Genomic DNA, 25,606 nt, shown 5'->3' with positions numbered 1-25,606 from the left:
TAACTATCTCGTCATATTCTCACTCCCCACGTCTTCATACTTCCTGATCCGTGCGTCAATAGCTTCACCTGCCCCACATCGGAGTATGTGGGGCTGCAGCTTATGCACACGGCAAAACAATCGCCCCATTTCCTCCGTCTTGGGCTGCTATTTCGACCAAGTCGGTCCAATTGTGAGAGAATAGTTTCAAAGGGCTCTCATTTCTTTGCTCTTGTACTTCCCTCTCGAATCACCTTACTCCAGAGCAATGTCGGTGTTCATACGTGCCGTACGCCCTCTGTCGCGGGCAGTTGCCCAGCCCGTCGTGTCTGTCACCGTCACCGGGCGGAGGTTGATTGGCTCCGTCAGTGCCATCGATTCCAGCATTTTCCGTACTTTGTTCGGGACAGAAGAGATTCGCAAGGTATGTTCACTATCAGATTCCAGCATTACAACTAAATCTCATCATCTCCATTGGTGGATCAATGCTAAACCACATAGGTGTTCGACGACGAAGCATACATCCGGCGCTGCGTCGATGCGGAAGCTGCCCTGGCGAGAGCACAGTCTCAATGCAATGTGATTCCCTCCGAGATCGGTGCCATGGTGACGCAAAAAGTGCAAGAATCCAAGCTGGATCTCGAGCGGCTTCGACATGAGACTGAAATCGTCGGCTATCCAATCCTTCCTTTAGTACGCCAGCTTTCGGCCATCTGTGGTGAAGAGGCCGGCAGATATGTGCACTGGGGTGCGACAACCCAGGATATCATGGACCTTGCGAGCGTGTTGCAGATGAAGGAGGGTTTGGATATCGTTGAGAGACTCCTCAAGGATGTCATCAAGACCTTGCGCGAGCTGTCGGAGAAGTATAAGGATACCCCCATGGCTGGACGGACGCATTTGCAACATGCGCTGCCGGTCACGTTTGGGTACAAGTGTGCAGTTTGGCTTTCTGGGTTTCAGCGACATCTGGAGCGCCTGGGGCAGCTCCGGGACCGCACTTTGTTGGTGCAGTTTGGTGGCGCAGCGGGTTCGCTTGCTTCTTTGGGCTCGGGTGATGATGGCCTACGTGTGCGGAAGGCTCTTGCAAAGGAGCTTGGTCTGAATGATCCTTCAATCACCTGGCACGTTGCGCGAGATGGAGTGGCTGAGATTGCGAACTTCCTGGCCCTCATGGGTGGCTCGATGGGCAAGCTGGCTCTGGATGTTATGATCATGTCATCCAATGAGCTGAGTGAAGTTTCCGAGCCCTTTGTGCCTCACCGCGGTGCCTCTTCAACCATGCCACAAAAGCGGAACCCAATTTCCAGTGAGGTTATTCTGGCCGCGTCCAAAATCCTGCGGTCGAATGCAGGGCTTGTCCTTGACGGAATGGTGGCTGACTTTGAACGTGCATCCGGTCCCTGGCACTTGGAGTGGGTTGCTGTCCCAGAAAGCTTTGTCATTGCTGTCGGGGCGCTCTCACAGACTCACTTCGCGCTGTCCGGCCTCTCGGTCAACACCGGGCAAATGCTGGAGAACCTCCACTCTACGAAGGGATTGATTGTCGGTGAAGCTGTGATGATGGGCATGGCGCCGCACGTGGGCCGTCAAAGGGCTCATGATATCGTCTACGAGGCTTGTAAAGAGAGTATTGAAAAGAAGCGGACCCTACTTGAGTGTCTGCTGGAGAAGGAAGAGGTTACATCAAAGATGAGCCAGCAGCGACTGGCCGAGTTGTGTGATCCAGTCAACTACCTGGGTGCTTCCTCGCGAATGGTGGACGACGTGCTAGCAATTGACTGATGCGGTCTCTATGAGAAAATCAACTCCCGATTACTATAGTGTATATAGCATCATCAATACATACCTAGATAGCAACTCGGCATTTCTCAATTCGCAACAATGTTCTAGAACTCACAGGCAATCATAACTTTTCACTGTTCCACATCATAAAGTTGCTCCACATCCATTTGGCCCCGCAAGAACCCCTTGTTCGGGTCCGACCCGCAATCTCGATACGTAGATGAGGTCGATGTGGGTCCAACTCTATGTGGGAGGTCTGGCAATTCTCCATATGGGTCTCACAGAGGTTGAATGGAACAGATGACCGAGGTCTAAAATGAGACAAGTTTCGTGGCAACCTTTTTCATCATTCCATTACACCCTTGACTGCATACCCCTAGACACCTTCCAACTAAACAGTCACGAAAATGTCCGCTCCACCAATGCAGGAGAGAAAGCCGGTCAAGGACCTGCAAAAGGTCTTCCACTATACGGATACCATGTCTCGCAAGCCGACAAGAGACAACGATCCCTACGAATACCAGGCGGGCTTTGGTAATCGTCACCAATCCGAAGTCATTCCCGGTACTCTACCGGCGGGACAGAACAACCCCCAAGAAGTTCGATTTGGCTTGTATACCGAGGGCATTACATACTCGGCCTTTGCGGCCCCGCGACATGCCAACTTCAGTACCTATATGTATCGGGTGCGACCAGCTGCAGCTCACAGTATGTTTTACCGACACTAGAAACACGTGGAAGGGCTTTGGCTAACATCCTAAAGATGGCTACAAGGCAGACATCCCGCACAAAGCAGACATCGAGAACTGCTTCTTGACACTCAACCCCAAGGTGGCCACATTGGTAGAGCAGGGCGAATGGGCACCGTTTCCACTGCCCAAGGAAGATGAGAAGATCGATTTTGTCGACGGACTACACACACTTGGTGGTAGTGGAGACCCCAATCTGCGCGAGGGCATTGCACTCTACGTCTTCATGATCAACGCAGACATGGACCACCGGGCATTCTGCAATACAGATGGCGACTTCCTCATCGTCGCCCAGCTGGGCAATCTGGATATCCAAACAGAGTTGGGCAAATTGTTCCTGCAGCCCGGTGAGATTTGTGTCATCCCTCGAGGAATTCGTTTTGCTGTTCGACTTGGCCCCGGTCACAATGTTGCCCGTGGTTATATCACTGAAATTTGGGGGTCTCGTTGGGAATTGCCAGACTTGGGTCCCCTGGGAGGACACGGACTGGCTAACCCTCGGGACTTTTTACATCCCGTTGCGTATATCGACGAGCACCTTCATGAGGACTGGTCGATTGTGAACAAGGCAAACGGTGTGTACAAGGCCATTGAGCAGGATCATACCCCATTTGATCTGGTGGCGTGGCATGGCAATGTCGTTCCTTATAAGGTAAACACCCCATGCCTTATCTTGCGCCGAAAGACGATTTTTGCTAAACGGGTTTCCAGTACGATTTGACCAAGTTTTCGTCTCAAAATTCCACCTCGATCGATCACACTGACCCGTCAGTCAACTGTGTGCTGACAGCTGCATCCCGGGACCCTGTCACTCCGTTGGCTGATTTCCTGTGGTTTGGACCGCGGTGGGACGTCGCATCCAACACCTTCCGTCTGCCCTACTTCCACCGCAATTCGGCCACGGAGTTCCTGGCCAGTCTGTACGGAAATGGACTCGGTCGCTCTGACGATTTCCTGCCCGGAGGAGGCAGTGTCGAGATTAGCCACACCCCACACGGAAATTTCAGCGACCCCTACGTTTGGGAGATGCGAAACCAGGTGAACGAGCCTCGCAAAATTCTCGAAGGTGAGTTCATGTCTTCTACTCAAAAATACCACTGCTGACAACCGAAGACCAAATGACCATCATGGTTGAGAGCAGCCGATCGTTCTTGTTCACGGAGTATGCACGCTCCGGCTGCGGGACGTTCAAGGACCAAGGCACAGACCCGAAGGTGTGGGATGCGCTGCCGGTGAGTTTCATCATATCGGATTGACATGGCCCGAGGCTGATCGTTTCAGGACAAATTTTCCGCCCATCCTAACATCCAGGGGATTCTTAAGCAGGTCAAGGCGGATAAGGAAGCTCGCAAGCAGCGGCTAGAGACCTTCTACGACGACGAACGTCTGGCAGAGCTTGTTCGTCAATAAGGATGCTCCTTTATTATATCCAGTGGAAATATACAATTGTTCATCGGTATTTGATGCCATCACCAATTGCCGACATGAAAGCTTGGCCAATAGAAGGATCGGCAAGCCGGCTGAATTAGCCTATGTTGACCCCTCTGTCAACGATAGCTTCTTTTCTGCTCTGAATTGTTACTTTTAAGCACGTTCGTTGCACTAGTTCCTCCGACTTTAGGGACTCGGTGCCACTGGCTCAAGTTGATCTGCGGGACAGCTGGGCCGCTTACTGTAGGGCTCGGCGCAGCTTCCCTTCCATCCCCACGGGGAATTTCCAGTGGCTTGCGCTAGGGGCCAATGCGACAGGATAGTCAGCCCGCTTCTCCTCCTTCGCTCATGATTCGTAGAAGACATGGAAGTAACTCCACGCTAGCTCTACTGGATGGCGTATTTTCGGTAGAATAATCGACGAAAGTAATGTCCAAAGGCGCAAGAAGCGGCGTCACTAACAGTCGGCTTAACCCCGGAATTAGTCAGCGGTCCCCCCTCTCCACCACCTCCGTCCAAGCTTCTCTTTCCGGCAACCACCTTTGAAACGATGATACGTTCTCTGTAATGCATCTCCGTGCGCTTCGTCATGGTCCTTCGAAAGTGTACCATCTGTGATCGCAAGTTCAAGAAGACGGAGCATTTCAAGCGCCACGAGCGGTCTCGTCAGTTTCCGGCATCGCGCATAATTCCATTGTTTGGGTGCTGACCTTCATATAGACACCAAAGAGCGTCCGTACGAATGCAATGTCTGTCATAAGCGCTTTTCAAGGAGGTAAGATCGTTCAAATTGCGTGATATCGTGCAAGTGCATCGTGATGGAGTTTGCAATCGCAGTATCGCAGAAATCTAACTCGGCCGCAGTGATGTCCTGAGCCGACATGCCAAAGGCCACAATCAAAGCGCCGGCGCGACTACAGCAGCTAGAAATGATTCGATTGCAGGGCAAGCTCAAAGTCGACGCCCTTCTGCCGTAGCCGGCGCGCCGCCGATGGTGGCCGGCCCCGAAAATGGGATACAGCTTCAGTCCACTATTCCAGATCCGCATCAAATTTCTAGTCTTCCAACACCGCGCGATATGACGCTCTCGGCGACCGGAATTCCTCCCTCGAGTTTGGATTTCCTTGCCGATATCTCTGCGCATCATGGCCGCACCGAACCAGATATCAATTCGATGCTCATAGACGAACAGCAGCACTATTTCGGCTGGAATGAACCGACTCCCACCGAGCAAAATGCGCAACGAAATAGCATGGGTTTTGAAAATGTTCCAAATGATATGCTGCAGTTATGGCTCGAGCCTCGCACAGACACGGGATCTAATCACGGCTCGCTCGATTTGATGCGAGATACCCATTTCCCGCTAATGAGTGAAAGTAATATGGTGGTTACACCGGATCAACAAAATCGGCATTCTGTTGATGGCAAATCTGGCGGTGATAACATTCCCATTGAACGGTTTACCAAAGTCCAGCGGTACTGGCTGGCTCCGCCAAATCATACGGGCCGTCTTATGAACAGCTTGTGGCGGGACATCGTCTACGCCGACGTTGACAACATTTTCTCTCTCCGTTTTCTGCATACCCCGAGCGATAGCGGTCTTCTCCAAGGGTCGCGATGTGGTGTGGATGAAGACTGTAGACGACGTCTTCAAGCAGCGTTTGGGCAGACATTCGCGTATCCGCAAATGCAATCACCGAGAAATGATGACGCCTCTCCTGCCACCACTGGCTCGACTTCGGCTCCTTTTCCAAACTTTCCTCCCGCAGAGATCTTAGATATGGCGCTTGATCTTTACTTCCGGACTTTCCACCCTCTCGTCCCATTCGTCCACCTTCCGACCTTCTCCGCAAAGAAGACTCGTCTACCACTCCTCTATGTGATGTCTCTAATTGGCATGATGCTGCTGGGGACCAAGGGCACTGCAACCTTTGTCTCAAGGAATTTTACGGTGGGTTTACTATCGACTGTGGAATGATCAAGTGCTGACGGTTAGCAGTACGTTCTAGAGAAAGTTACAGCTGATCTGGCAAGATGTACTATGGGGGTTGAAACACCCGCAAGTGCCATGTCAATATTTGCTACGGCTTTCTTGTTTCTGAATCTAGCTGTGCTGACAGGGGTATGCACCTTGCTTCTGTTTTGTGCAAAATAAATATCTAATCGTTTGACAGGAGAAAGCCCATTTGGAACAGTGTCAGATGCTATACGTCAACCTCATGTCGGTGAGTCAAGCATCGTGAACACCCTACAGTAACAGCAACCGTGCTAATCGTTTTCTGAAGATCACTCAACGACATGGGCTATTTGCAGCGACTGAAGGCCAAATCCTTGATATGAGTCTATTCGAGGCAGTACCCGACATCGACATGAGGTGGAAGGCATGGAGCAAAGTTGAATCTACAAAAAGAGTCATCATCGGCCTCCTCCTTGTGGACTCATGGTACTCGTCTCTTCTTTCAACAAGCCCGATCATTGTCCCAGAGTCGGTCCAAATTATTATGCCCTGCAGTGAAGCACTCTTCCGCGCCCATTCACCCATGCGATGGACACAGCTTATCCGCAGTGGCAAACGGATTTTGATGCCAACGGTGCTGGCACCGTCCGAAAACATTAACATCCCCACCCTTGAAGGGCCTATGGATGAATTCTGCATCCAAGCCGTACTGGCAATGATTCAACTTCGTCAGTCGGAGGCCTACCACCGCCTCCTCTCAAATCGTGCCGGTTATCCCTTCGCACCCTGCCATACATATGCAATGGATGGCCGCGCCAGATGTCTCCCATCACTCCAATCCCAGGTCGCGAGCAACTACGGCGAAACAATGGACCGGCTCAACCCTAACACCCTCATCATGTGGCACCACATGTGTATGATGCTTACAGCCGATATCCAGATCTTCGACTTCGCCGCCGGGCGCGCCGGGCCAGCTCCAGCTCGCAAAGCACTCGACGACATCACCGAATGGTCGCAGACACCCGCAGCCCGGCGGGCCTGTCTCCATGCAGCGCACATCTACAAAGCCATGACCAATCGCAAAGCCTCCGATCACCCCACATTCCACTCCGTCTTCTCACTCTTCTCTGCAGCCCTTGTACTGGGCCTTTATACATTTATGGTGCCCAACTCCGCCGGCACGCCTTCCAGCGTGGGGTCGATCGAGCTCCTGGATGAGATCGATTGGCAGCAGGTTGGCACCGAGGGCTTTACAAGCTTTATGGAGCCAAGGGGTAGCCAGACATTTTCGCCTACTGATGACCCGGCTGCGAACTTCATTCGCAATGGCGCTACTATCTACCTCCGCGGTGTGCCTTTCCAGGGTGGTTACCAATCCGCGAGAAGGATCCTACTGGACTATGCGAACTTGCTCAAGGATTCTGGGAAGTGGAGTGTCAAAAAGTTCTCCTATGTGCTACATATTATGAGTGATGTGCTGATGGACGTGGAATAAAGACTCATCCTATCTCCACTTGAACCACTGGGACTTTGGTTCCGAGCTCTGGCTTATGTTACTCGTGTATTACTATCTTCATAGGCTGGTGAAATTGGGCTCTCGGCGCTGGAATTGCGATGGATATGAGAAACGACATATAATGTAGCATTCAAATCTTAAAAGAGCACCTCAATTTTCTCTATGATGCATGCAACGTCCCATCTATATACAAAGGGTAGGGTACAAAAACATCCACACAGTGGACCTATGCAAGGATTCCCCAAACTACCTACTGGTAAAGAATACCATCTACCATTTCCCCAATAGCCAATGAGCTCGTCAACCCGGGACTCTCAATGCCCAACAGATTCACAAACCCGGGGAACCCCTCCTCTTCCTGAATCACAAAATCCTGGAACGTCTTCCCAACATTGACACCCGCGCCCCTGCCCAGCTTGGGCCGGATCCCACAGTAATCCAGCGAAATAGCCGCGGGGTCCACGCCGGGCATATACGCCAAGATCTCCGGGATGGCCTGCTCCAGACGCGCAGGACTGGGCTTCAAATCCGTCGGATCATTGACCCACTCGACGTCAGGCCCGAAGCGAATGCGCCCGCCCATATCGAGCGTCAAATGTGTTCCCAGTCCGCCGTGGCCGGGTAACGTGGCAGGGTACACGAGCACTGAAGTTCGAGGCCGCGACGCGCCATAGGAGAAATACGTTCCCTTGGCATAGTACGGTACGCGGTGGCGCTCGGGCGGGAGAATGAGGTTATTGATAGCGCAGGCGCCGTGTCCGGCACTGTTAATCAGTGTCTCGGTGGTGATGGTGGTCTCCGAACCGTCTTCGTCCGAAACGGCGGTAATCCTGAACTCGCCGTTGGCAGCTTCGACATTCGTCACGCGCGTCTTGAACACGGTGTCGCCGCCGAGGTTTTCGAAGTCTCCGAGGAGATATGTCATTAGCGAGTGGCTATCGACTATCCCGGTTGTCTCGCTCTCGACTATCCCCGCGTCGGCTTTCACATCGGGTTCGCGACGGGCTGCTTCGTCGTGGCCGACGAGTCGGGTCGGGGCGTCGCCAAGCCCTTGCGCGTGTTTGTGTACTTTAAGACAGGCTTCCCATTGCTCTGGTGTCTGGGCGACTATCCATTTCTTCGTGTTGCGGTGGGGGATGTCGTGCTTGGCACAGAGGTCGTAGAGCATGTTGCGGCCGCGGATGCAGAGCTGTGTTTTCAGCGAGTCCGCCGGGTAATAAAGGCCTGCATGAATGACCTGTCCCACGATAATTTATGTTAGTTAGGTGCTCCATTCTATTCCCACTGGGTGTTCGCACTGCAGAGCTAGATCTCTGGTTCTCACCTCGGAGTTGCGACTGCTGGTCTCGGTGCCGGGGGCATCGTGCCTTTCAAAGAGGATGGTCGAGGTGCCTTCGCGTGCTGCAAGCTGTCGCGCGACTGCTAGTCCGACAACGCCTGCGCCAATGACCTATTTCGCGTCAATTGTGGGCTCTTGCGTAGATCGGCGCTGTCTTTACAGCTCGAGCTATCTCCGTAGGAGCAACCTGCGCGAGGAGGACTCACCGCATGCGTGAAGTCGGCACGCGAAACCCTCGCGCAGGAGAAGTAGCGGCGCAGAGCCGGATTCCCCTTCACAATCCCTCGCGCGAGCATTTTTGCGGAGGATCACGGCAATTGAGCAGCTGTTGAGATAACGGGGCCCCGCGATTCCGCGATAGTTAACTAACTAATCGGTTCCGCTGACACAGCGGAGCTTGTGGTGACTACAGCTGGGATCCCTGTCACTGTCTACATACCATCGTACGACTACAACTACTATTTTCGGAGACGACAAAGTGTTATTAAATTCTTATATTCAGAATGAATTCAGAATGCTATGTAATGCCCGTCAACGCCCTTTACTAGAATGTACACGTCCCGAAACGCTATGCGGTCGCTAACGCTTGCTACAATTCTTAAGCATCTCGTCCATGTGCTGCATGTCAGTTAGTATGGAATATTTTCGGCGATCTTTGAAAGACTGACCTGTCTCTGCTCGACTGCTAATTTGCCTTGGGTATCCTGTTTCCGATGAGCATTTGCCAAAATAGTCCTAGGAAGGGGAGACAAGGCATACGCTAATGATGGTTAAGATCAATGAATAATTGTTGAAGAGGAATCGTTCTCTGCGCTTCGCGTCCGTCCCGTTTCGACTCAGTTTCGCCAGCATAGCATCGAACTCGGTGCGTAGCCGGGCCAAGCTGTTAGACACGGGCTCGTCGTCTCCGGCATCGCTACTCAGAACCAAGATCCCATGCATGAGTTGACCGAACCGTTGGGTCAGGAAATGCGGCGCCGATGAGTTCTTCAGGTCATCTCCACCTGCTATTGACAAGGCAGAGACCGCGCTGCGACCAGTATTCGACCCAACCCGCTTGAGCGACTCGGCGTGTAGGTCCATGATGACCTGGAAGCGAGGCCACAGCTGCATGTTAATCCCGTTGACGTATGAGTCGGCGACAGGCACCTTGCGTCGCTGGAGCTCGAATGCAGAGTGTTGGTTCAGGCGGACACACATCAAAACACCCAGAGAATCCGTGTTGTGCTCGATCAGTTTCTTCGTCAGGTTCTGGCCGAGCGTAAATACAGGCTCGAATATCTCCACGGCCTTGCGGGAGATGCGATGGAATGTCAGGGGAGAAAAGAACTCGGTCATGAAAGAGTACTCTGCAGATACATTGTCCACCAGGGCAACGTTGAAGTTTCGGAAGGGCGCTTCGATGCCGTGCCATGTGTTATCTTCCTCCGCCAGATAAGAGGACAACGCCTGTTGGTTTCCAGTTCGGAGCATATCGATACGTCGACCCAGTGAGAAAGGATCATGTGCGGCAGAGCCAGCTCGGCCACCAGGGAGAATATTTCCTGTCGATCATCAGCACTGGTGCAAGGGTAGTTGGGATCGGGAAACTTACCGGTTCGATGTGATGAGGGGTCGCCTCCGAGAACTTCATTTCGATCACTGGGATAGACCTTGATCTTCTCGAGTGCCTGGAGATAACGAGTAAAATTGGAATTATAGTACCAGCGCATTGTGTTGATGTACGCCTGGGAAATCTCTTCAGCAAGTTTGGGATGGGCTTTTGCAAGATAGCTGTACAGGTCCTTGAACCTCACTAGTCGCTGCTGCTGAATGATTTGCGAATTGACATTCGGTGATCGCATTGCTCGAATCTGCGACACCAAGTAATCCCGAATTCGTTCGATCGCCTGTCTCACGGTTAACTAACTGCAGCCCAATGGCTTTTCCTGGCTGTTGCTAACCTTATTCTTCACGTCAATCAAAAGTGGGCGCACATCCTCAATGGCCTTGAATCCATTGGATGAAGACGCCTTAGCTTCGATACTTGTGGTCCGACCATCAATTTCATTTAAGGCGCGCACCCAGTTCTCATCCATGGGCCCCTCGGCGATCGTGCGCACGGCTTTCGGCGAAATACTGATCTCTTCCACGGCCGGACCAAGCAGCTTTTCCACATTGCGCCTGTTCTCCAGCATCGCGTTCAACTGGGTGGAGCGGGTCTGCAACGTTTCAATCTCCGCAGATACGGCCCCCAGTTCGGTCTGGAAGTCATTCAGGTACAGCTCAACGGACTCGGACACATCATCACAGCCGGCGATCGACGTGTGCAACTCCTCGAACTTGTCTCGCTCCTGCTCGAACTGCTGGATCGTTTGCGCGTTGATATCACTGCCACGTGCCTTTCGAGCCGGTGTCGGGTCAGCTTTGGCCACAAACTCCTCCAGGCTCAATCCGTCGAAATTGATGGCCTGTACTAGCTCGGTCGGCCTATCCGGTAGGGTTGATAACTGTGGAATGTCTTTCGCCTGTTTCTCCTTGCCGATGATCCCGTTCAATACCTCCAATGGATCAGGGACAACAGCCGGGCGCGACTGCTGCGCACTTGTTTGTCTCAGCCCCAAGCCATTGGAAGGTCTTCCCGTTCCCGGAAGAGATGTAGTCGAGTCGCTCGGAGTTAAAAGCAGGGAAGTGGACGAGTTTCTAGAGGCGGCTCTGGGGCGGTTGCTGTAGGGGTCCCGGGAGAGCTGAGAGGAGGATCGGCGAGGTAACGAGGGATTGCAATTAGCACCCGAAGGGGTAGACTGGCCTGAAATGCGGTCGCGCCACATAGTCGCAGGCAGAGCAGGTATAAGATGGCATGGGAAGGGGAGATGCAAGCCCGCAATACGCGTACAATACACAGCTCGATGGGAGCCAAAACGGCCCCGGGGACACTAAACCCAACTCGGACGTAGCGACCAGACCCCCACCACAAAGGCTTTTTCTGTCGAGAAAACTCCTCTTCCCTTTCTCCATCTCGCCTTTTACTCCCTTAACGAAACCCCCATCCACCCTCAAAACCACCTTCACCATGTCTGACGAGCAGGTACGCTATTTTCCCTATCATCCTCTGTCTACACCCTTCTTCCCCAGTCCCATTCGACTCGCTGGGCTCTCACTCAGCCCCGCATCTTTTGCGACTCCCCTCTTTCTACACCACGCAACCCCTCTCGCCCCTCCCAGGACGAGCCTTCGAAACTAACGCGGAATTAGCACGATGTCACCTTCGAGTCCGCCGATGCCGGCGCCTCGACCACCTACCCCATGCAGTGCTCTGCTCTGCGCAAGAACGGTCACGTCGTTATCAAGGGCCGCCCCTGCAAGATCTGGGAGATGTCCACCTCCAAGACCGGCAAGCACGGTCACGCCAAGGTCCACATGGTCGCCGTCGACATCTTCACCGGCAAGAAGCTCGAGGATCTCTCCCCCTCCACCCACAACATGGACGTCCCCGTCGTCCTCCGCAAGGAGTACCAGCTTGTGAGATTCCCTGCAGCACTTGCGCTCATCCCGTACACAAACATACTAATCGCCGTTTCTCTCTAGCTTGACATCACCGACGATGACTTCCTTTCCCTGATGAAGGATGACGGTGACACCAAGGACGATGTCAAGCTCCCCGAGGGCGAGATTGGCCAGCGTATCGTCAAGCTTTTCCGTGAAGAGGAGAAGGACGTCAGTAAGTAGACCTGCGATCTTCCCCCGGGTTTGTGAAAGCGTTTTCTAACCTTCCATCTTTAGACGTCATCATCCAGACCGCCATGGGTGAGGAGGCTGCCATTGATGCCAAGGAGGCTCCTCAGGGCAAATAAGTGCAATAATCCTGAGTCTCCCACATGTTATGTCAACCTTTATGTTTCAAATGGGGCTTCTGTCCCCCCAAAAAATTCATCTTCAATGGTTCCATGGAGGATGCGAATCCTTGGTCGATTGACGAAATAGTCTGTTGCTTCAAAGATGCATCCATCATCTAGCCTTGGATGTAGGCTGCTGTACCGACGAGAAGGATTGCTTTGGTTGGCATTATACGTGTTGTCCGAAGACCAGTTCTGAGTCCCAGCATCTCATGATAGTGTGACGAACGAATAAATACGTAAACCTTGCTTGATCTTAATATTCGTTTTCTCATACCTTACAAGTGTATTCCGGTCACTTTGTACAGCCCCCGTAAAACGACCGTAAATTGCAGTTTACCTGAAACTTTGGAAATTAAATACGACCAGATCTATAATTTTGGCATTCTACGCATTTTCTAGAACCTCTCGTGGATGCCAAAACAGATACCCGGGTGGTAAGGATGAGAGCGGCGGTCGCTGGGCAGAAAAAAAAAATACGCTTCGGAACGTCCAACACTCACGAACGGGCGAACATTCCCACCCAACCAGCATGATCACATTGCCTCGGCATGGACTATGTCACCCGCGGCGTCTGCGGCCAAGAGGGATGCCGTGAACGACGATATTATCTTGATAACGGCCTTTGGTTCTGTCGGCGAGGTCACCTGCAGGAGGTATGCAAGTCTCTTTTCTACTCTGCGCCCACCCCTCCATCCCCGCATCATGACAAGCCATAAAGCGGGGAACCCTGTAAGATCTTGAAGTTAATGTTTGAGCCTGTTTGCAGGGTCGACAAGTCGAAGAGGACCCAGATGATTTCGGGACTCAAGGTCAAAGGCACCGGGTGAGGAAGGAGAAGGAGGAGAGGTCTCGAAGAAGTATGTCGAATCCTGTGCGTTTGGTAAATTCAATTGCTAACGCCATTGGAAATAGCCTATCGCGGTCGGCAGGCTGCGACTTTATTCCTGCAGACACATCAGTTGATTCTGTGGAAGCAGTGCTATGCGCTAGTGCACGATCATGGATTCCCAGAGCAATTCGAAGTGAGTTCGAGGAGTGACCACCAGATTCTTGGAATGAACGGCAAATGAGAGATACTAACACTGTGCAGGCCCTTGTTCGTGATCTCTGGGCTTTGCGGCTTCAGGGCTTCTCGCTGCGGATCAACGAGTCCGCAGAAGACGAAGATGATGAGAGCGAGCGCGAAGTTTTCAGCTCTCAAGCCGCTGACACCGACGATTCCGACGATCTGGGATTCAAAGTAGGACAGAGGTATCTTCAATGGCCTCGTCTGCTTGATTCCGTCGCTCTCTGCTACCTGGCGGCCCTGTTGATGCGACTTCCGGTTTGTGTCAGCGACTTTTATCAGTATGTTCCTGTCACAGCTATCTTATTTGACGTCTTGAGTATTGTGGCCTTCTGTTCTATGAACAATTATCTGACTCACTGCTTCCTATTTGCAGCCTGATTATACGTCAGGATATTCCTTATATCCGAGCTGTCAGAAGTGTACCTCGAGACATGCGAGATAAACTTCCTCCAGAATTTATCGCAATCCTCGATATCGTCGTGAGTGTTTCACCCTGCATAGCTTGAGATAATCAAAAAGCTTTGCTGACTCTTATAAAAGCATCTTCCCAAGCCGGAACAAATCCATTCTGGATGTTTGGACTTGGTGATGTACTATCAACGCCGCTTTGGAATTGCGCTTCCTCCCTTGAACTCGCCTCTTCTACTTTATCGGCACATTAAGAGGCTGGCCATTCCAAGTATGACAATTCAAATCACCCACTCATCTTTATGGGAATAACACTAACGGTACCCAGTTGATGTATACGACACAGTCAAGACGCTCCAAAAGCTCGTTGATTTTGAATTCGAGTACCCGAGCGCGCTTGAAAGTAACAGACGAAGGGAATCACTCAAACTGCCAGAAGTGCGGCTGGTGGTGCTCCTTGTCATTTCCACTAAGCTAATTTTCCCATTCGACGACCTGAACCGGTATGCCGTCTCCTATAGAGAGCCTGCCACTCAGACCATGGATTGGTCCAAATGGGCAGAAGGCCAGAAATGGTTTGAAAACCTCTCTCTGGCACAAGATCATAAGCTGGACAAAGAGACGCTCATTCAATTGAACGATCACGATGTCTTCCAGATGGACCCGGATCAGCTGGACCAGTATATGGATTGGTACGAGAGCAGCTGGTTGGATAGCTACAGGGGAAAGAATCCCGTCGCCGATCTTTTCTCGACCAGTCGGCCAGGGCCACAAACACAGCCAGGGGGAGAGACTGCCGACCCCAGTGTAGCTCTCCAGAGGGTGCTCAGATCTGTCATGGTTGCACTTGGGCCTGCACCAGTCAACCCGAGCGAAGATGCAGATCACATGCGGCCGGGATCCTGGTACCGCCGGTATAGATGGGAATCTCAGCTTCCTGAAACGGCTCGCAGGTTCTACGAAATTGCGGCGGACTTGGCAGCTATCTCGCTGCCGACGCTTGTACGAGCTGTGTCGGTGACTGAATGGAGGATTTCAAAGTGGCTAGAAGATCAGCGACGCGAGGCGTATATGGAGAAATGGGGGGTGGCGGAGATGGATGATGACATTGGCGCTGAAATGGATGAGCTAGACGAGGAAATGTACGAAATGAGGGTGGAAGAGGGGTTATGATTCAGGCATAGCGGGACTTTGGGTATTGTTTTTCATTGCTTGGGAGTTAGGTATGAGATTCACGGAATAGATTCGTTTCAGAGGAACGACTGAAAGTGTAGCAGCCTCTAGGTTGATAGGCGTTACCATTACAATGCAGATAAATTACCGAAATTTCTGAAGGCAAGCTGCAATGAATCTCCTGTCTTCACAAAAATAGTTTATAGACCGGGAGATGACGTCGGTCCAAAAAAGGAAGCTGGATCATGTCACGTGATAAACACCTAACCGGGAAATCGGTTAGGGCTTAGGGTATTCCCCGTTCGGCCCACCTTTGCTAAGCGAGAAACGCTCAAATGTGCATCGCCTCCTCCGCCTCGAACTCAGCGACCGACTGCCGACACCAACGAAAACTCGCAACCAGTACGTGCCCTGCAAATCATGCCAACGCATTCCCGAGACCCGTGTGATCATGACGAGCTAACATTTTCTTCTTTCCACGCCTTTAGTGCAGATGTAGGTCATCCTGAATCTCCGATCGCTTCGTTGCCCACGAACCGCCCTCCGATTGTTCCCAACACGCACATGGAGGAATCAAAGAATATGGACTAATACGGCTCAACAGTTTCGTCAAGACCCTGACGGGTAAGACCATTACCCTCGACGTCGAGTCGAGCGACACCATCGACAACGTCAAGACCAAGATCCAGGACAAGGAGGGCATTCCCCCGGATCAGCAGCGTCTTATCTTCGCTGGCAAGCAGCTCGAGGATGGCCGCACTCTGAGCGACTACAACATCCAGAAGGTACGAGACTTTGGATCCGATATTCTTTCATGGTGGGACCGGGCTTGGGTGTGGGTATGACGTGTATCCAGGGTGGATTGGGATTTCGACGTCCGCCGATCGTTGCGGCACTCACTGTGATACGAAAGAGATGGAACAAGCCTGGTCTTCGCCGTGATCGCGACTGCACTTGGGTGGAATTGTGACTGACATGGAACCAACTACAGGAGTCCACCCTTCACCTCGTCCTGCGCCTGCGTGGTGGTATCATCGAGCCTTCCCTGAAGGCCCTTGCCTCTAAGTACAACTGCGACAAGTCCATCTGCCGCAAGTGCTACGTACGTCTACCGCCCCTGGGATATGTCGGTTGAATTCATCGAAAGCCATCCTACAACAATGGACCCAATTGAGACCAACGCGGCATATCACATTTCTCTGCCACAACGGTGAACTAATACTTATGTTGAACAGGCTCGTCTCCCCCCTCGTGCCACCAACTGCCGTAAGAAGAAGTGCGGTCACACCAACCAGCTCCGCCCCAAGAAGAAGCTCAAATAGATGACTCGCTTTTCGGTGTTGTGCTCGGTGTGCTGTGGTGCAGAATCCAGGTCTGGGGTATGGCTGGAACGCGACATGGAGAGGTTTACACATGGCGTTAGAAATGATGAAACAATCACAGCCACAGTCATACTTTTGTTAGTTGGCTCCTCTCGGCTTCCAAGCCCGGTGTCCATGAATTGAAGTAAAAGTTCAAAACATTCCAACATTGCACGGGCTATCCCTTTGTTCTGTATGAAAGCTGTTGAGGGCTCTACGTATTTTGGGGTCTCAAGCACCCAAGGCTATCGGGAGCTGATAGCTCTGGTTGTACTACTGCGGGGCGGCTACGAGGAAGTATCTAGATTGGTTCTTTCAAACGAGTCTCGTCGAGATGTTTCGTGGGCTACTAATCCACGTATTGACTAGAGGCCATGTCTGAATACAAGTGCAATACTCATTGAAAATATACGAGCCGTCGACAGCTCGTAGGTACACGTTACAATACAGATGCATGATCTAATCTCAAAGATCACGGCTAAAGGAAGACGAGGAACCACATGCTACCTGAGCAAAGCCGCTGAAGTGTCCAGAATCTCAACCCCGCGGGCACGTTGTCTCGCCCTCTGAGTCTTTGCTTTAAAACATCATCCGCCGCTTGTCATCATCGTTATCCTTGCCCTTGTTCTTCTTCGAGACCGGGCTTCCGTGCCTATGAAAGAATTAGCTCCAAGTCCAAACCAAAGGATAGGGGAACGACTCACGCAAAGAAAAGGATCTTAATGGCAATAGCCAGGCCCGCATGTAGCGCAACAACCAAGATCAAGAGAATCTTGCTAGCCTTAGCATCCGTAGCATTCAGAACCGGATAGAGGTTGCGCAGTAGGAAGAACACGGTCCAAGCAAAGCCAACACCGACAAGCGCCCAGTTAAGCGCAGTCAACGGGCTCCAGCTAACAAGCGCCACGGCAATCCAGATCAAGTTCGAGTATCCATAGAGAGCCCAACACTCGATCAAATCAGCCGTCGAGCTCCCGAACCAGCGCAGAGCCCCCCACAACGCAATAGGCAAAATACCCGTGTAGCCATAAATCAAGCCCGCCGCCCCAGACAACAGAGTGAAGTCGTACTCGAAGTGCTGATCGTCGTTATTCGACAGCCACTGCGAGATGGTGCCCGTTAAGAACAAAATCACCACGACGGTAGTCGCGATCCAGACAGGCCCGTACAGGTCGGCGTTGCCCTCTAGCACGTCTAAGAAATTCGATCGCGGGTAAACCACTGCGACGCAGCGGCGCATCACTTCGTTCGTATCGACATCGAAGAATCGCTCGTAGTAGTGCAGCGACCACCAGGTATGCTTTGTCGGCGTGCCGCCAGGGGATCGGTCACGGCCGCCGCGTGAGGAGCTGCCGCCCAGGAACGGGGTGGAATCGGCTTGTGCTTTGGCGGCGCGTTGGTCATTTTCGAAGTCTGAGACACGGTAAAAGGACGATAGTTAGTTATTTGTATTGAGGAGGGGACTTTGCTGGCGTTGGAGGAGACTCACTGGACGGGTGGAATTCAAGGTCCTCTTGCAAGTCGGTATGTCCGAGGTCGCCCTGCTGCTGTTTGAGAAATGGACGGTAAAAGAATAGAAGCCGGAATTGCTTACCTCGGCGTCCACGTCAACAACTACGTCGTAGCCCCGGTTCGCCATGGTGATGGATTGAGTACGGGAGTTGTTATCGGGGAGTTGGGAAGTGTACACATCAGCTTTCCCCGAGCGGGCGGGCGCCACACTCTAGCCACTCCCCGTCCCGCATCCCATAGCTCCAATCTACGTGAAACTACGTTTTCAATTGACTCGAGTGTTGACTCCTGAACATTACATATTGATTTCGAACTCATCAGTTTCCAGCCATTTAAATCAACATTATGCATTTTGCAACACGAATTAAGCGCTGCTTAATACGCTGATCGAGGCCCATCTAACTTTTGAACACACCCTGGAGCCAACCAACATAAGACCAAATGGACGTATCGAGACCTTTTTTGCGAATGTAGATTGATGCAGCACCGATCATAATGGCCATTGTCACAGAAGCAACAGCCCGACGGTGTTTCCACGCGAATTCAAGCGCTTGCTTACGGCGCTCCTCGTTCCGCAGTTGTCGGGTCTGCTGCTCAAACAGTCGTTCAGCCTCTTCCACAGTATATTTGTGGTACACATCTCGTGATGTCTTGAGAACGCTGCAGCTAGGGATACGCTTCCATGCCCCGAAAGGTAGAGACTCGGGCGGATGATCCTTGAAGAGCTGCTCCGCGCTCAAGATATGACCATCCAAGTCAAGCGGACAGGGTAATTTCGAAAGTTTGAAGTGAAGCATTTCTGGTTCTTCCAAGGGAATTTCAAGAAGCTCTTTCTTTCGGGATAAAATGATTGCCGCGAACAGGTAGATGGCAACGACCGGTTCACGGGCCAAGAGGTAGTCAAAGAGTCGGGCGATGTCACTGTACTCCTGGATGTCGTGGGCATAGAGTGTGAGTGTGGCTGCAAGGGCAAAGAATGGCTGGATGGTGGAGAGGTGACGCCGCAACTCCGGGTCGACAGTTTCGATAATGGCTGGAATGAGTTGCAGGTGCTTCACGGCTGGGGAAAGGGAGGGGAGCATATAGTCCCTGATGCGGAAGAGAGATAGTTGTGTCATAGCTGGCAAAGCTTTCTGCTTGCCCAGGACCAAGAGAAGCACTTGCACAATATCATGGTAGCCCTGAAAGTAGCATAGCATGGGGTGATTTCTGAGGATCTGGGTGATTAGATCTGATAATTGCTCCTTTTTTTCAGAAAGCTCATCTGCGGGGGCTAGACAATATCGATCAGTCGGGTTCGAAGATCATCCAAGTTTCCTTCTTGACGCACCACTTGGATAGTAGACAAAGGAACGGTCGACGTCCAACTGCACCTGGTCCTCATCGGCATGTCGTGACAGGTCAATCAGCGGCTTTGGATTATCAAGTCGTGTGCCTTCATCGCATTGTAATAGGATTGGCCCTGTCACACAGTGTCAGTCATACCCTGCAGGGACTCTTGAATTGAACATACAGGCTCGTCGACGCAGCTCATCATCAAGGAGCCCGCCTTCGGCGGTGGCACATGATATCAATGTCACTATGTCACGCGTGTCGCATGCTCGGCGGATGGCTTCGGCCTTTTCCGCTCTGGCTTTGGCTTTCTGCTTTGACTCCAGTGACTCTGCCGGCTGATTTGTCGACATATCAGTGTTTTTTTCATCGGCCGTAGAGACCGATGCCCCTGAAGAGCTGCCACTGCGCTGCTTCATGCTTGGTGATTCCATTGCCGGGATTCACCCAACGTGGGTTTCAGGGTGTTCTCGAAAAATAAGACCGTAATTATTCAGAGAGACGCATGTGTAACAATGATCCAGAATCCAATTCCAGGCTATTTGCCTAAATCTTAGTTGGGTGTTCTCTCCGCCGGTGCTCAGCCAAATATCTCACGCTGATTGACCACAGTTTCCGAAAGGGGCTACAGCGGCGATAGCAGCGGCTTTGTGAGTGCAAAAGCTCCAGGGGCAAGCCTATGCCGTTCAATATGGCTAATTGCCTCGAATATTGATTGAAAATGTTTTTCATGCACGTCTTGCTGATGAGAAGTCCATATTGGAGAGCAGACGATACCGTGTTGCGTGGTCCCGTTGCGCGGCCTGAGGCAACGACAACGTGATTCCCTCCACCTGCAAAAACACGGCAGCTTCACGTCCCACTCGCTCGTGCATCTACCGTTGACCTGGCTTGAAATCACAGTACAGGAAACCAAAGGCAGACTGCCTCTTTTCGGGATTTGTCTGTTAAGTTGACTTCCATCCCAGGAGTCTACAGCGGTCGGAGAATTCACCCCGCAGGTGGTACACGTACCTCAAGGCAGAGCTACTCTATACACCAATCTGGCTGGACTTTATCCCTAGTCCCATCAGGTGGTGATACCTTCTGATCAGGGATCCTATAAGGCTTGTAAAGAAGTCTTTAGGAGCTTATTTTTCAATTGCCGGCTCTCAAACCTGTTTGTGCCTCCAGCCGACTTTCACAACTCTCACATTCATCTTGAAGATTGCACGTATTGACGTGGCAAAGCTAGGGATAAGTGAAACCCTTCTTAAGTAAAAGCTGCATTTTGGCCTACATTATTCTTGATTCGTCCGGATCAGAGAGGTCCAGGATAAGTCAACACGGCATTCTCATCCATGCATGCCCACACCACAGCAAATGTTCAACTGAAAGTGCTTCATATCTGCTGAGCATGGTATAGCGAGCCTGGCTATATTATAACGTTTCTTCTATCGCATTTTCAAGCCCTGGGCGTGAGACTTTGATATTGATTACCTACAGAGACGATGATATTCTGGCCTGGAGGATTTTAAGCCTTTCCCCTCTATACACGAGCCTGTGAATACGGTGTGACTCCATACGAATTCTGTCCTGATATCCGAGTATTTTCGGTCCCAAGGTGATACTATCGGGTCTTGTGCATCTCCCGGACACTTCCATCCTCCCTCTTACGTCCACGAGATTCCTTCTTTCCCATCCATGTTGCCTCTCCACCGGCTCGTCTGCACACGATGAATCGGCAAATCCCAGAGGGCCGTCCAGGCACGTCGCCTGAGAGTCAACGCCCAGAGGAGATCACTGGGCTCCTCGGCGTTTTCACTCAAACCCTCCTCCCCAGTCCCGTGATACAGTGGATACTTCCGGCAAGACTCCGGAATAAGAATCACAATGATGTTGTCTTTGTGGGTCAAAGACGAATCCAAATCAAAGAGGCTTCTGTGGGTGGCTATCTTGAAGATGTGCTCGAAAAACCCGACTTCACCGGCTCCATCGTTGGAGCTAAAGTCCTCAATGTCAGTACCCATCTATCCTGGGGCTCTCAGCTGCAAACTCAAGATCCTTCTGCGAGGCATTATATCACTCCAGAAGTCCTCGACACGCTGCCTTCTCAAATTCTTGTTCTCTCACTGGACATGAAGCAGCTTGTCTTCCTATGCTGTTCGCCTTCTTCGCCGAACGAGTTTATCACGTTCCGTCGACCGTTGCCTGTTGATGTCAATCTACCCGAGAAATTTGGAAAGCACATTGCTGTTGATCCAAAGTAAGTGTCACCTGTATCTGGGCTTTGCAGACATCTAGACTAATCCACATCCAGGTCTCGCGCTATCGCAATCAGTGCCTCGAACAACTATTTTGGGCTTTTGCGGCTCAAAAAGTCTCGAGAAATCCAACTCCAGCTGGCTCAGGGCCGTTTGGATCCGATCCAAAAAGTACGTGAAATCCGTTCATTTGGCGAAATATGCTTACCCCTATGTTATTTCACAGGAAACTTTCTATCGATGTGAAGGAATCATCATGTTCATGGAGTTCCTCTATCCTAAAAGCGTGGAAGACAAGAAAATTATCCTGCTCATCATTCTGGCCAAGAAGGGGGCTACATATGGCTCGGTCTACGAATGGCAGGAGGACCAGGACCCTACTACAAGTCCCCCACAACACTCCGAGTTCAAGCTCCTCAGACCAGACAGAATGCCAACCATGATTGTACCACTGACCAAGGAATCATCCTTCTTGGTCACTACCACGACGGGCATGGCTGTGTATTCTTTGAAAAATTATGTTCGGCCCACGCGATATCCCCTGATTGCCCCCAACACCGAAGTGTCGGAGGCACCTCTATGGACTCGCTGGGCGAGGCCTGCGCGCAACTGGCTTTATAGCCAGAAATACGATGGGCTTTACCTTTGTCGCGAGGACGGCTGGATCTACCTTCTCGAGTTTAGCAACGAGGGCGAACTCGAACTCACAACCAGCCTGGGCCAGCTTCATTGCAATGTCGACTTGGCATTCGATGCTCTTGATATGGGCCATGAAGGTGGCGACTTCATCCTGGCGGCAGGCAGTATGGGTGACGGTGGGCTCTACAAATTGGAGGCAAGGGACCAACCCAAATGCGAACAACGATTCCTAAACTGGGCTCCAATCACCGATGCGGTCATGATACGATCGGATGCCAAACGTGCGCCGCACCAGCAGGTCTCTCGAGATCGTTTATTCGTCTGCTCTGCATCTTCTTCCTCCCATGGTGCACTCCACGAACTTCGATATGGCATTGAGGCTCAAATTGGATTTGCGGTTCCTCTTGAACACTTGGCGGGCATTCGAAACCTGTGGGCAATTAGCGACGACATCAATGGCGGCGTCTACGTTCTCATTACCGATCCTATGTTCACTTTACTTCTCTATTTGGATCCGGCAGAAGGCATCGATGCCCTTGACGAGAATGAGACGGGCCTGGATACTGCGCAGACGCTGGCGGCTGGTTCCACTTCTGAAGGTGTACTTGTCCAAGTCACTGAGAATGCGACACATCTGTTTGTGCCTCGAAATCTATCATTGAATACCCGGTTCCCGCACGAACCTGGCACTTCTATCCTTGCGGTCGATGTCGACGGTCCGAATTCGTCCCTGGTCACTGCGGTACGACAGGATGTCGGGCTGAGCCTTTATTTTTCCAATGTCATTGTGAAAGATGATGGAGTCCGTCTAAATGTTGGTCCGCCGTTAAAGATCGACTTTGAACCCATTTGCGTATCTCTTGAAAGGTTTGGGGATATGACTTTTGTCTTTGTGGGCTGTGGAAGTGGTACATTAAGAGTCTTCCGCGTTGAAAATGGAGTTATCACCTACTTTTGCAAGGCGACGGTCAACGTGGGCGACAGTGATGAAATCTCGCGGGCTATCGACAGCCTTGCCGCCATTCGCGTCACCTTGAACGGCACCCTGCATGCTTTCCTGCTCTGTGGTCTGCGAAGTGGAATTCTTGTTCCATTCGAAGTTGACTTTGAGGGTTCTTCCTTGATCAGTAAGTCAAGATGGTTTCTTTGTTCTGGCCACCTGTGCTTATTCTATAACTACTACAGATCTAGTCCAACAAGAACCAAAACGCATTGGAACCACGTCTGTGTGGGTCCAGAGCAAGGATGCGTTTGCGCTGCTCGTGTGTGGAGACGATCTGTGGCGGGTTTCATATCCCCTCGACGGACTTCCATGGGGCTGCATTTTACAACGAGTATGGATCACTGATCAAAACAATGTAAGTTGGACGATACTCCCTTTTCAAGCGGCTGGAATCTAACTTGATACTAGCCCGCGTACTTCCCCATTAAGCTCCATGGCTGCGGGCTCCTCAACCCGCAAACTACAGCGTCAGGGAGCCCCTCGGGACCTCTTTTCTGCTTCGCAGACCGACAGCTTCTGGTTTGTGCTTTGGACAAGGACCCTAAAATGGTTCCTCGACGCATTGGTTTGCCTGGAACTGCCACCAGGCTGACTTATTCAGAACATCTTCAAAATCTCCTTGTATCCTACAGCATAAGTGAAATCGAGGATCCTTTGGCCCCAAACCATATCACAACACGGTCGTATCTTGAATGCGTCGACCCTGACTCACAGCATGCTGTCGTTCATCGAGGAGAATCGGATTCAATGCTTCCCAAAAATCCGCAGAGCTCCCAAGGCGAGACCATTAGTTCCATTTTGGACTGGGTATTCGAGAAAAATGGTCAAAAATATCATCTCATCGTGCTGGGCACCTCCCTCCCAGCGTTGGATCCACGGGGTCCTCTCATGGGTCGGGTCATCATCTTGCATGCGAATCGTGATCCATCCGATCCCTCCCGTGTGAATTTCACGACTAGACATGTGCAAACCGTGTCCGGTCCTGTACGTGCAATTGCGCCTTTCCGTGACAGTCTGATTATCGGTGCAGGGAACATGCTATTCCCGGTGACATCCCGCAGTGCGGAGACCAGATGGACTCGCGACACCGCAAAGAAGCTTCCCTCGGTAGCGGTAGCGATCACAGTCTATGGGCCATTTATCTTCGTGACCACTGCACGGCATGGATTCATGATCTTCGAAGCGGTTGATGGCACACTGAAAACCCGCGAATGGGACCGAGTGCAGCGTGATGGCGTGTGCCATTATATTTGCCCAGGTAGTACTCCTCTGGCGTTCATGGGCAGCCGTGGCGGAAGTGTCCGCGTCTCCAAACTCGGGAGAGATCCTGATACCTGGGGCCCTGTTTCGCATCCCGCAGAGATCCGCCTCTCGGACACGATCATCCGCTTCGTTCTCGACTCCATGAACGAGCTCACGCCAACGACACCCTGGCAGCGAGGATCCTCAATGTTCGGCTTTGCCCTCAATGGCGCAGTGTACAGATTCTCCCTGCTGAGGAAGAATGAGCTACAGCTTCTCTGGCTGTTGCAGAACATGTGCCTCAAGGACCCAGTCATCTGCCCCTCTGCACTTGGACGCGAGAGGCGCTTGAATCCTCTGTGGAGAGAGCCTCGAGGCGACAACTGCCACATAGATGGCGACATTCTTGCCCGTCTTGCTCAGCGTGACCCTGAATACCTTGAGCAGATGATTATGAAGCTTGATGCTGGCCGTGAGACTGAATTCTTCGGCCCTCATATCCGTGAACTGGCCACTGAGGTGCTGGGAGAGTCGTGGAATTATGTCCGATACATTATTCATTGGCTTCGTACACTGCTACAGGTGCAGATTTGATATCCGGGTGGTCATTTCAAGCTTCTGCCGATTTAATTTCAATTGGATGTATTTCTGTTGAAAGCCTCACACAAGCCCGGAGCGGATAGTGGCATCTCCATGATGCCTAATAGATCAGACTCTTGAGATTCTACATTTCTTTACTATTCTCCAAATGTAGCTTTATCTTTCAAATGAACCCCTAACATCTCTGTAAATGAGAGCTTTGTATAAAACAATCCCGGGGAAGACAGCGTGGCAGTGGCAACCCTGCAAACCCTCAGGTGAAGTCAGACTGCATTATTCCCCACCCATTGATTCTTCCCGAAATTCTTTTTCGCTCCCACCCCTCCCCCCTCGGTCCACCTAACCAGCCTTTCTTTTCCGGGGACCTGAGTTCGACTCGTTCGATCTCTT

At 51.7% G+C, this 25,606-nt stretch overlaps 10 protein-coding genes across 10 annotated transcripts; 6 read left to right on the top strand and 4 right to left on the bottom strand.

Moving 5' to 3' along the window:
- Positions 1–247: 247 nt before the first annotated feature.
- N7498_001285 (class-II fumarase/aspartase family protein) lies at positions 248–1,764 on the top strand (the record flags this gene model as incomplete). Its single annotated transcript, XM_058448348.1, has 2 exons — positions 248–403; positions 481–1,764. 2 exons carry the CDS (start codon positions 248–250, stop codon positions 1,762–1,764), a joined length of 1,440 nt encoding a protein of 479 aa, XP_058313759.1.
- Positions 1,765–2,171: 407 nt separating this feature from the next.
- On the top strand, positions 2,172–3,923 carry N7498_001284 (uncharacterized protein; the record flags this gene model as incomplete). Its single annotated transcript, XM_058448347.1, has 5 exons — positions 2,172–2,472; positions 2,528–3,165; positions 3,225–3,579; positions 3,627–3,745; positions 3,795–3,923. The coding sequence occupies 5 exons, from the start codon at positions 2,172–2,174 to the stop codon at positions 3,921–3,923; spliced, it is 1,542 nt and encodes a 513-aa protein (XP_058313758.1).
- Positions 3,924–4,533: 610 nt separating this feature from the next.
- N7498_001283 (uncharacterized protein) lies at positions 4,534–7,396 on the top strand (the record flags this gene model as incomplete). The annotated part of the gene is made up of 6 exons (XM_058448346.1): positions 4,534–4,609; positions 4,665–4,719; positions 4,809–5,895; positions 5,944–6,066; positions 6,119–6,169; positions 6,230–7,396. 6 exons carry the CDS (start codon positions 4,534–4,536, stop codon positions 7,394–7,396), a joined length of 2,559 nt encoding a protein of 852 aa, XP_058313757.1.
- Positions 7,397–7,667: 271 nt separating this feature from the next.
- Positions 7,668–9,052, bottom strand: N7498_001282 (NAD(P)/FAD-dependent oxidoreductase; the record flags this gene model as incomplete). The annotated part of the gene is made up of 3 exons (XM_058448345.1): positions 7,668–8,654; positions 8,742–8,867; positions 8,963–9,052. The coding sequence occupies 3 exons, from the start codon at positions 9,050–9,052 to the stop codon at positions 7,668–7,670; spliced, it is 1,203 nt and encodes a 400-aa protein (XP_058313756.1).
- Positions 9,053–9,335: 283 nt separating this feature from the next.
- Positions 9,336–11,566, bottom strand: N7498_001281 (putative GARP complex subunit (Sac2); the record flags this gene model as incomplete). The annotated part of the gene is made up of 5 exons (XM_058448344.1): positions 9,336–9,374; positions 9,425–9,460; positions 9,516–10,300; positions 10,351–10,645; positions 10,700–11,566. The coding sequence occupies 5 exons, from the start codon at positions 11,564–11,566 to the stop codon at positions 9,336–9,338; spliced, it is 2,022 nt and encodes a 673-aa protein (XP_058313755.1).
- Positions 11,567–11,751: 185 nt separating this feature from the next.
- Positions 11,752–12,893, top strand: N7498_001280 (Eukaryotic translation initiation factor eIF-5A). The gene is made up of 4 exons (XM_058448343.1): positions 11,752–11,823; positions 11,991–12,257; positions 12,324–12,456; positions 12,519–12,893. Exons 1-4 carry the CDS (start codon positions 11,809–11,811, stop codon positions 12,587–12,589), a joined length of 486 nt encoding a protein of 161 aa, XP_058313754.1. The 5' UTR covers positions 11,752–11,808; the 3' UTR covers positions 12,590–12,893.
- A 289-nt stretch (positions 12,894–13,182) lies between these two features.
- Positions 13,183–15,284, top strand: N7498_001279 (TFIIB-type zinc finger domain-containing protein; the record flags this gene model as incomplete). The annotated part of the gene is made up of 7 exons (XM_058448342.1): positions 13,183–13,287; positions 13,401–13,491; positions 13,547–13,656; positions 13,725–13,981; positions 14,077–14,182; positions 14,244–14,382; positions 14,440–15,284. The coding sequence occupies 7 exons, from the start codon at positions 13,183–13,185 to the stop codon at positions 15,282–15,284; spliced, it is 1,653 nt and encodes a 550-aa protein (XP_058313753.1).
- A 1,940-nt stretch (positions 15,285–17,224) lies between these two features.
- N7498_001278 (Yip1 family protein) lies at positions 17,225–18,284 on the bottom strand (the record flags this gene model as incomplete). The annotated part of the gene is made up of 4 exons (XM_058448341.1): positions 17,225–17,297; positions 17,350–18,058; positions 18,135–18,186; positions 18,240–18,284. 4 exons carry the CDS (start codon positions 18,282–18,284, stop codon positions 17,225–17,227), a joined length of 879 nt encoding a protein of 292 aa, XP_058313752.1.
- A 271-nt stretch (positions 18,285–18,555) lies between these two features.
- Positions 18,556–19,923, bottom strand: N7498_001277 (TBC domain-containing protein; the record flags this gene model as incomplete). Its single annotated transcript, XM_058448340.1, has 3 exons — positions 18,556–19,430; positions 19,488–19,619; positions 19,671–19,923. The coding sequence occupies 3 exons, from the start codon at positions 19,921–19,923 to the stop codon at positions 18,556–18,558; spliced, it is 1,260 nt and encodes a 419-aa protein (XP_058313751.1).
- A 1,281-nt stretch (positions 19,924–21,204) lies between these two features.
- thtA lies at positions 21,205–25,210 on the top strand (the record flags this gene model as incomplete). Its single annotated transcript, XM_058448339.1, has 5 exons — positions 21,205–21,734; positions 21,789–21,903; positions 21,959–23,498; positions 23,557–23,729; positions 23,783–25,210. The coding sequence occupies 5 exons, from the start codon at positions 21,205–21,207 to the stop codon at positions 25,208–25,210; spliced, it is 3,786 nt and encodes a 1,261-aa protein (XP_058313750.1).
- Positions 25,211–25,606: the final 396 nt, after the last annotated feature.

The sequence above is a fragment of the Penicillium cinerascens genome (assembly GCF_028974065.1).
Source record: "Penicillium cinerascens strain IBT 15544 chromosome Unknown contig_16_segment0_segment0, whole genome shotgun sequence".
Classification (NCBI taxonomy): Eukaryota; Fungi; Ascomycota; class Eurotiomycetes; order Eurotiales; family Aspergillaceae; genus Penicillium; species Penicillium cinerascens.
This window is presented reverse-complemented; position numbering and strand designations above follow the sequence as displayed.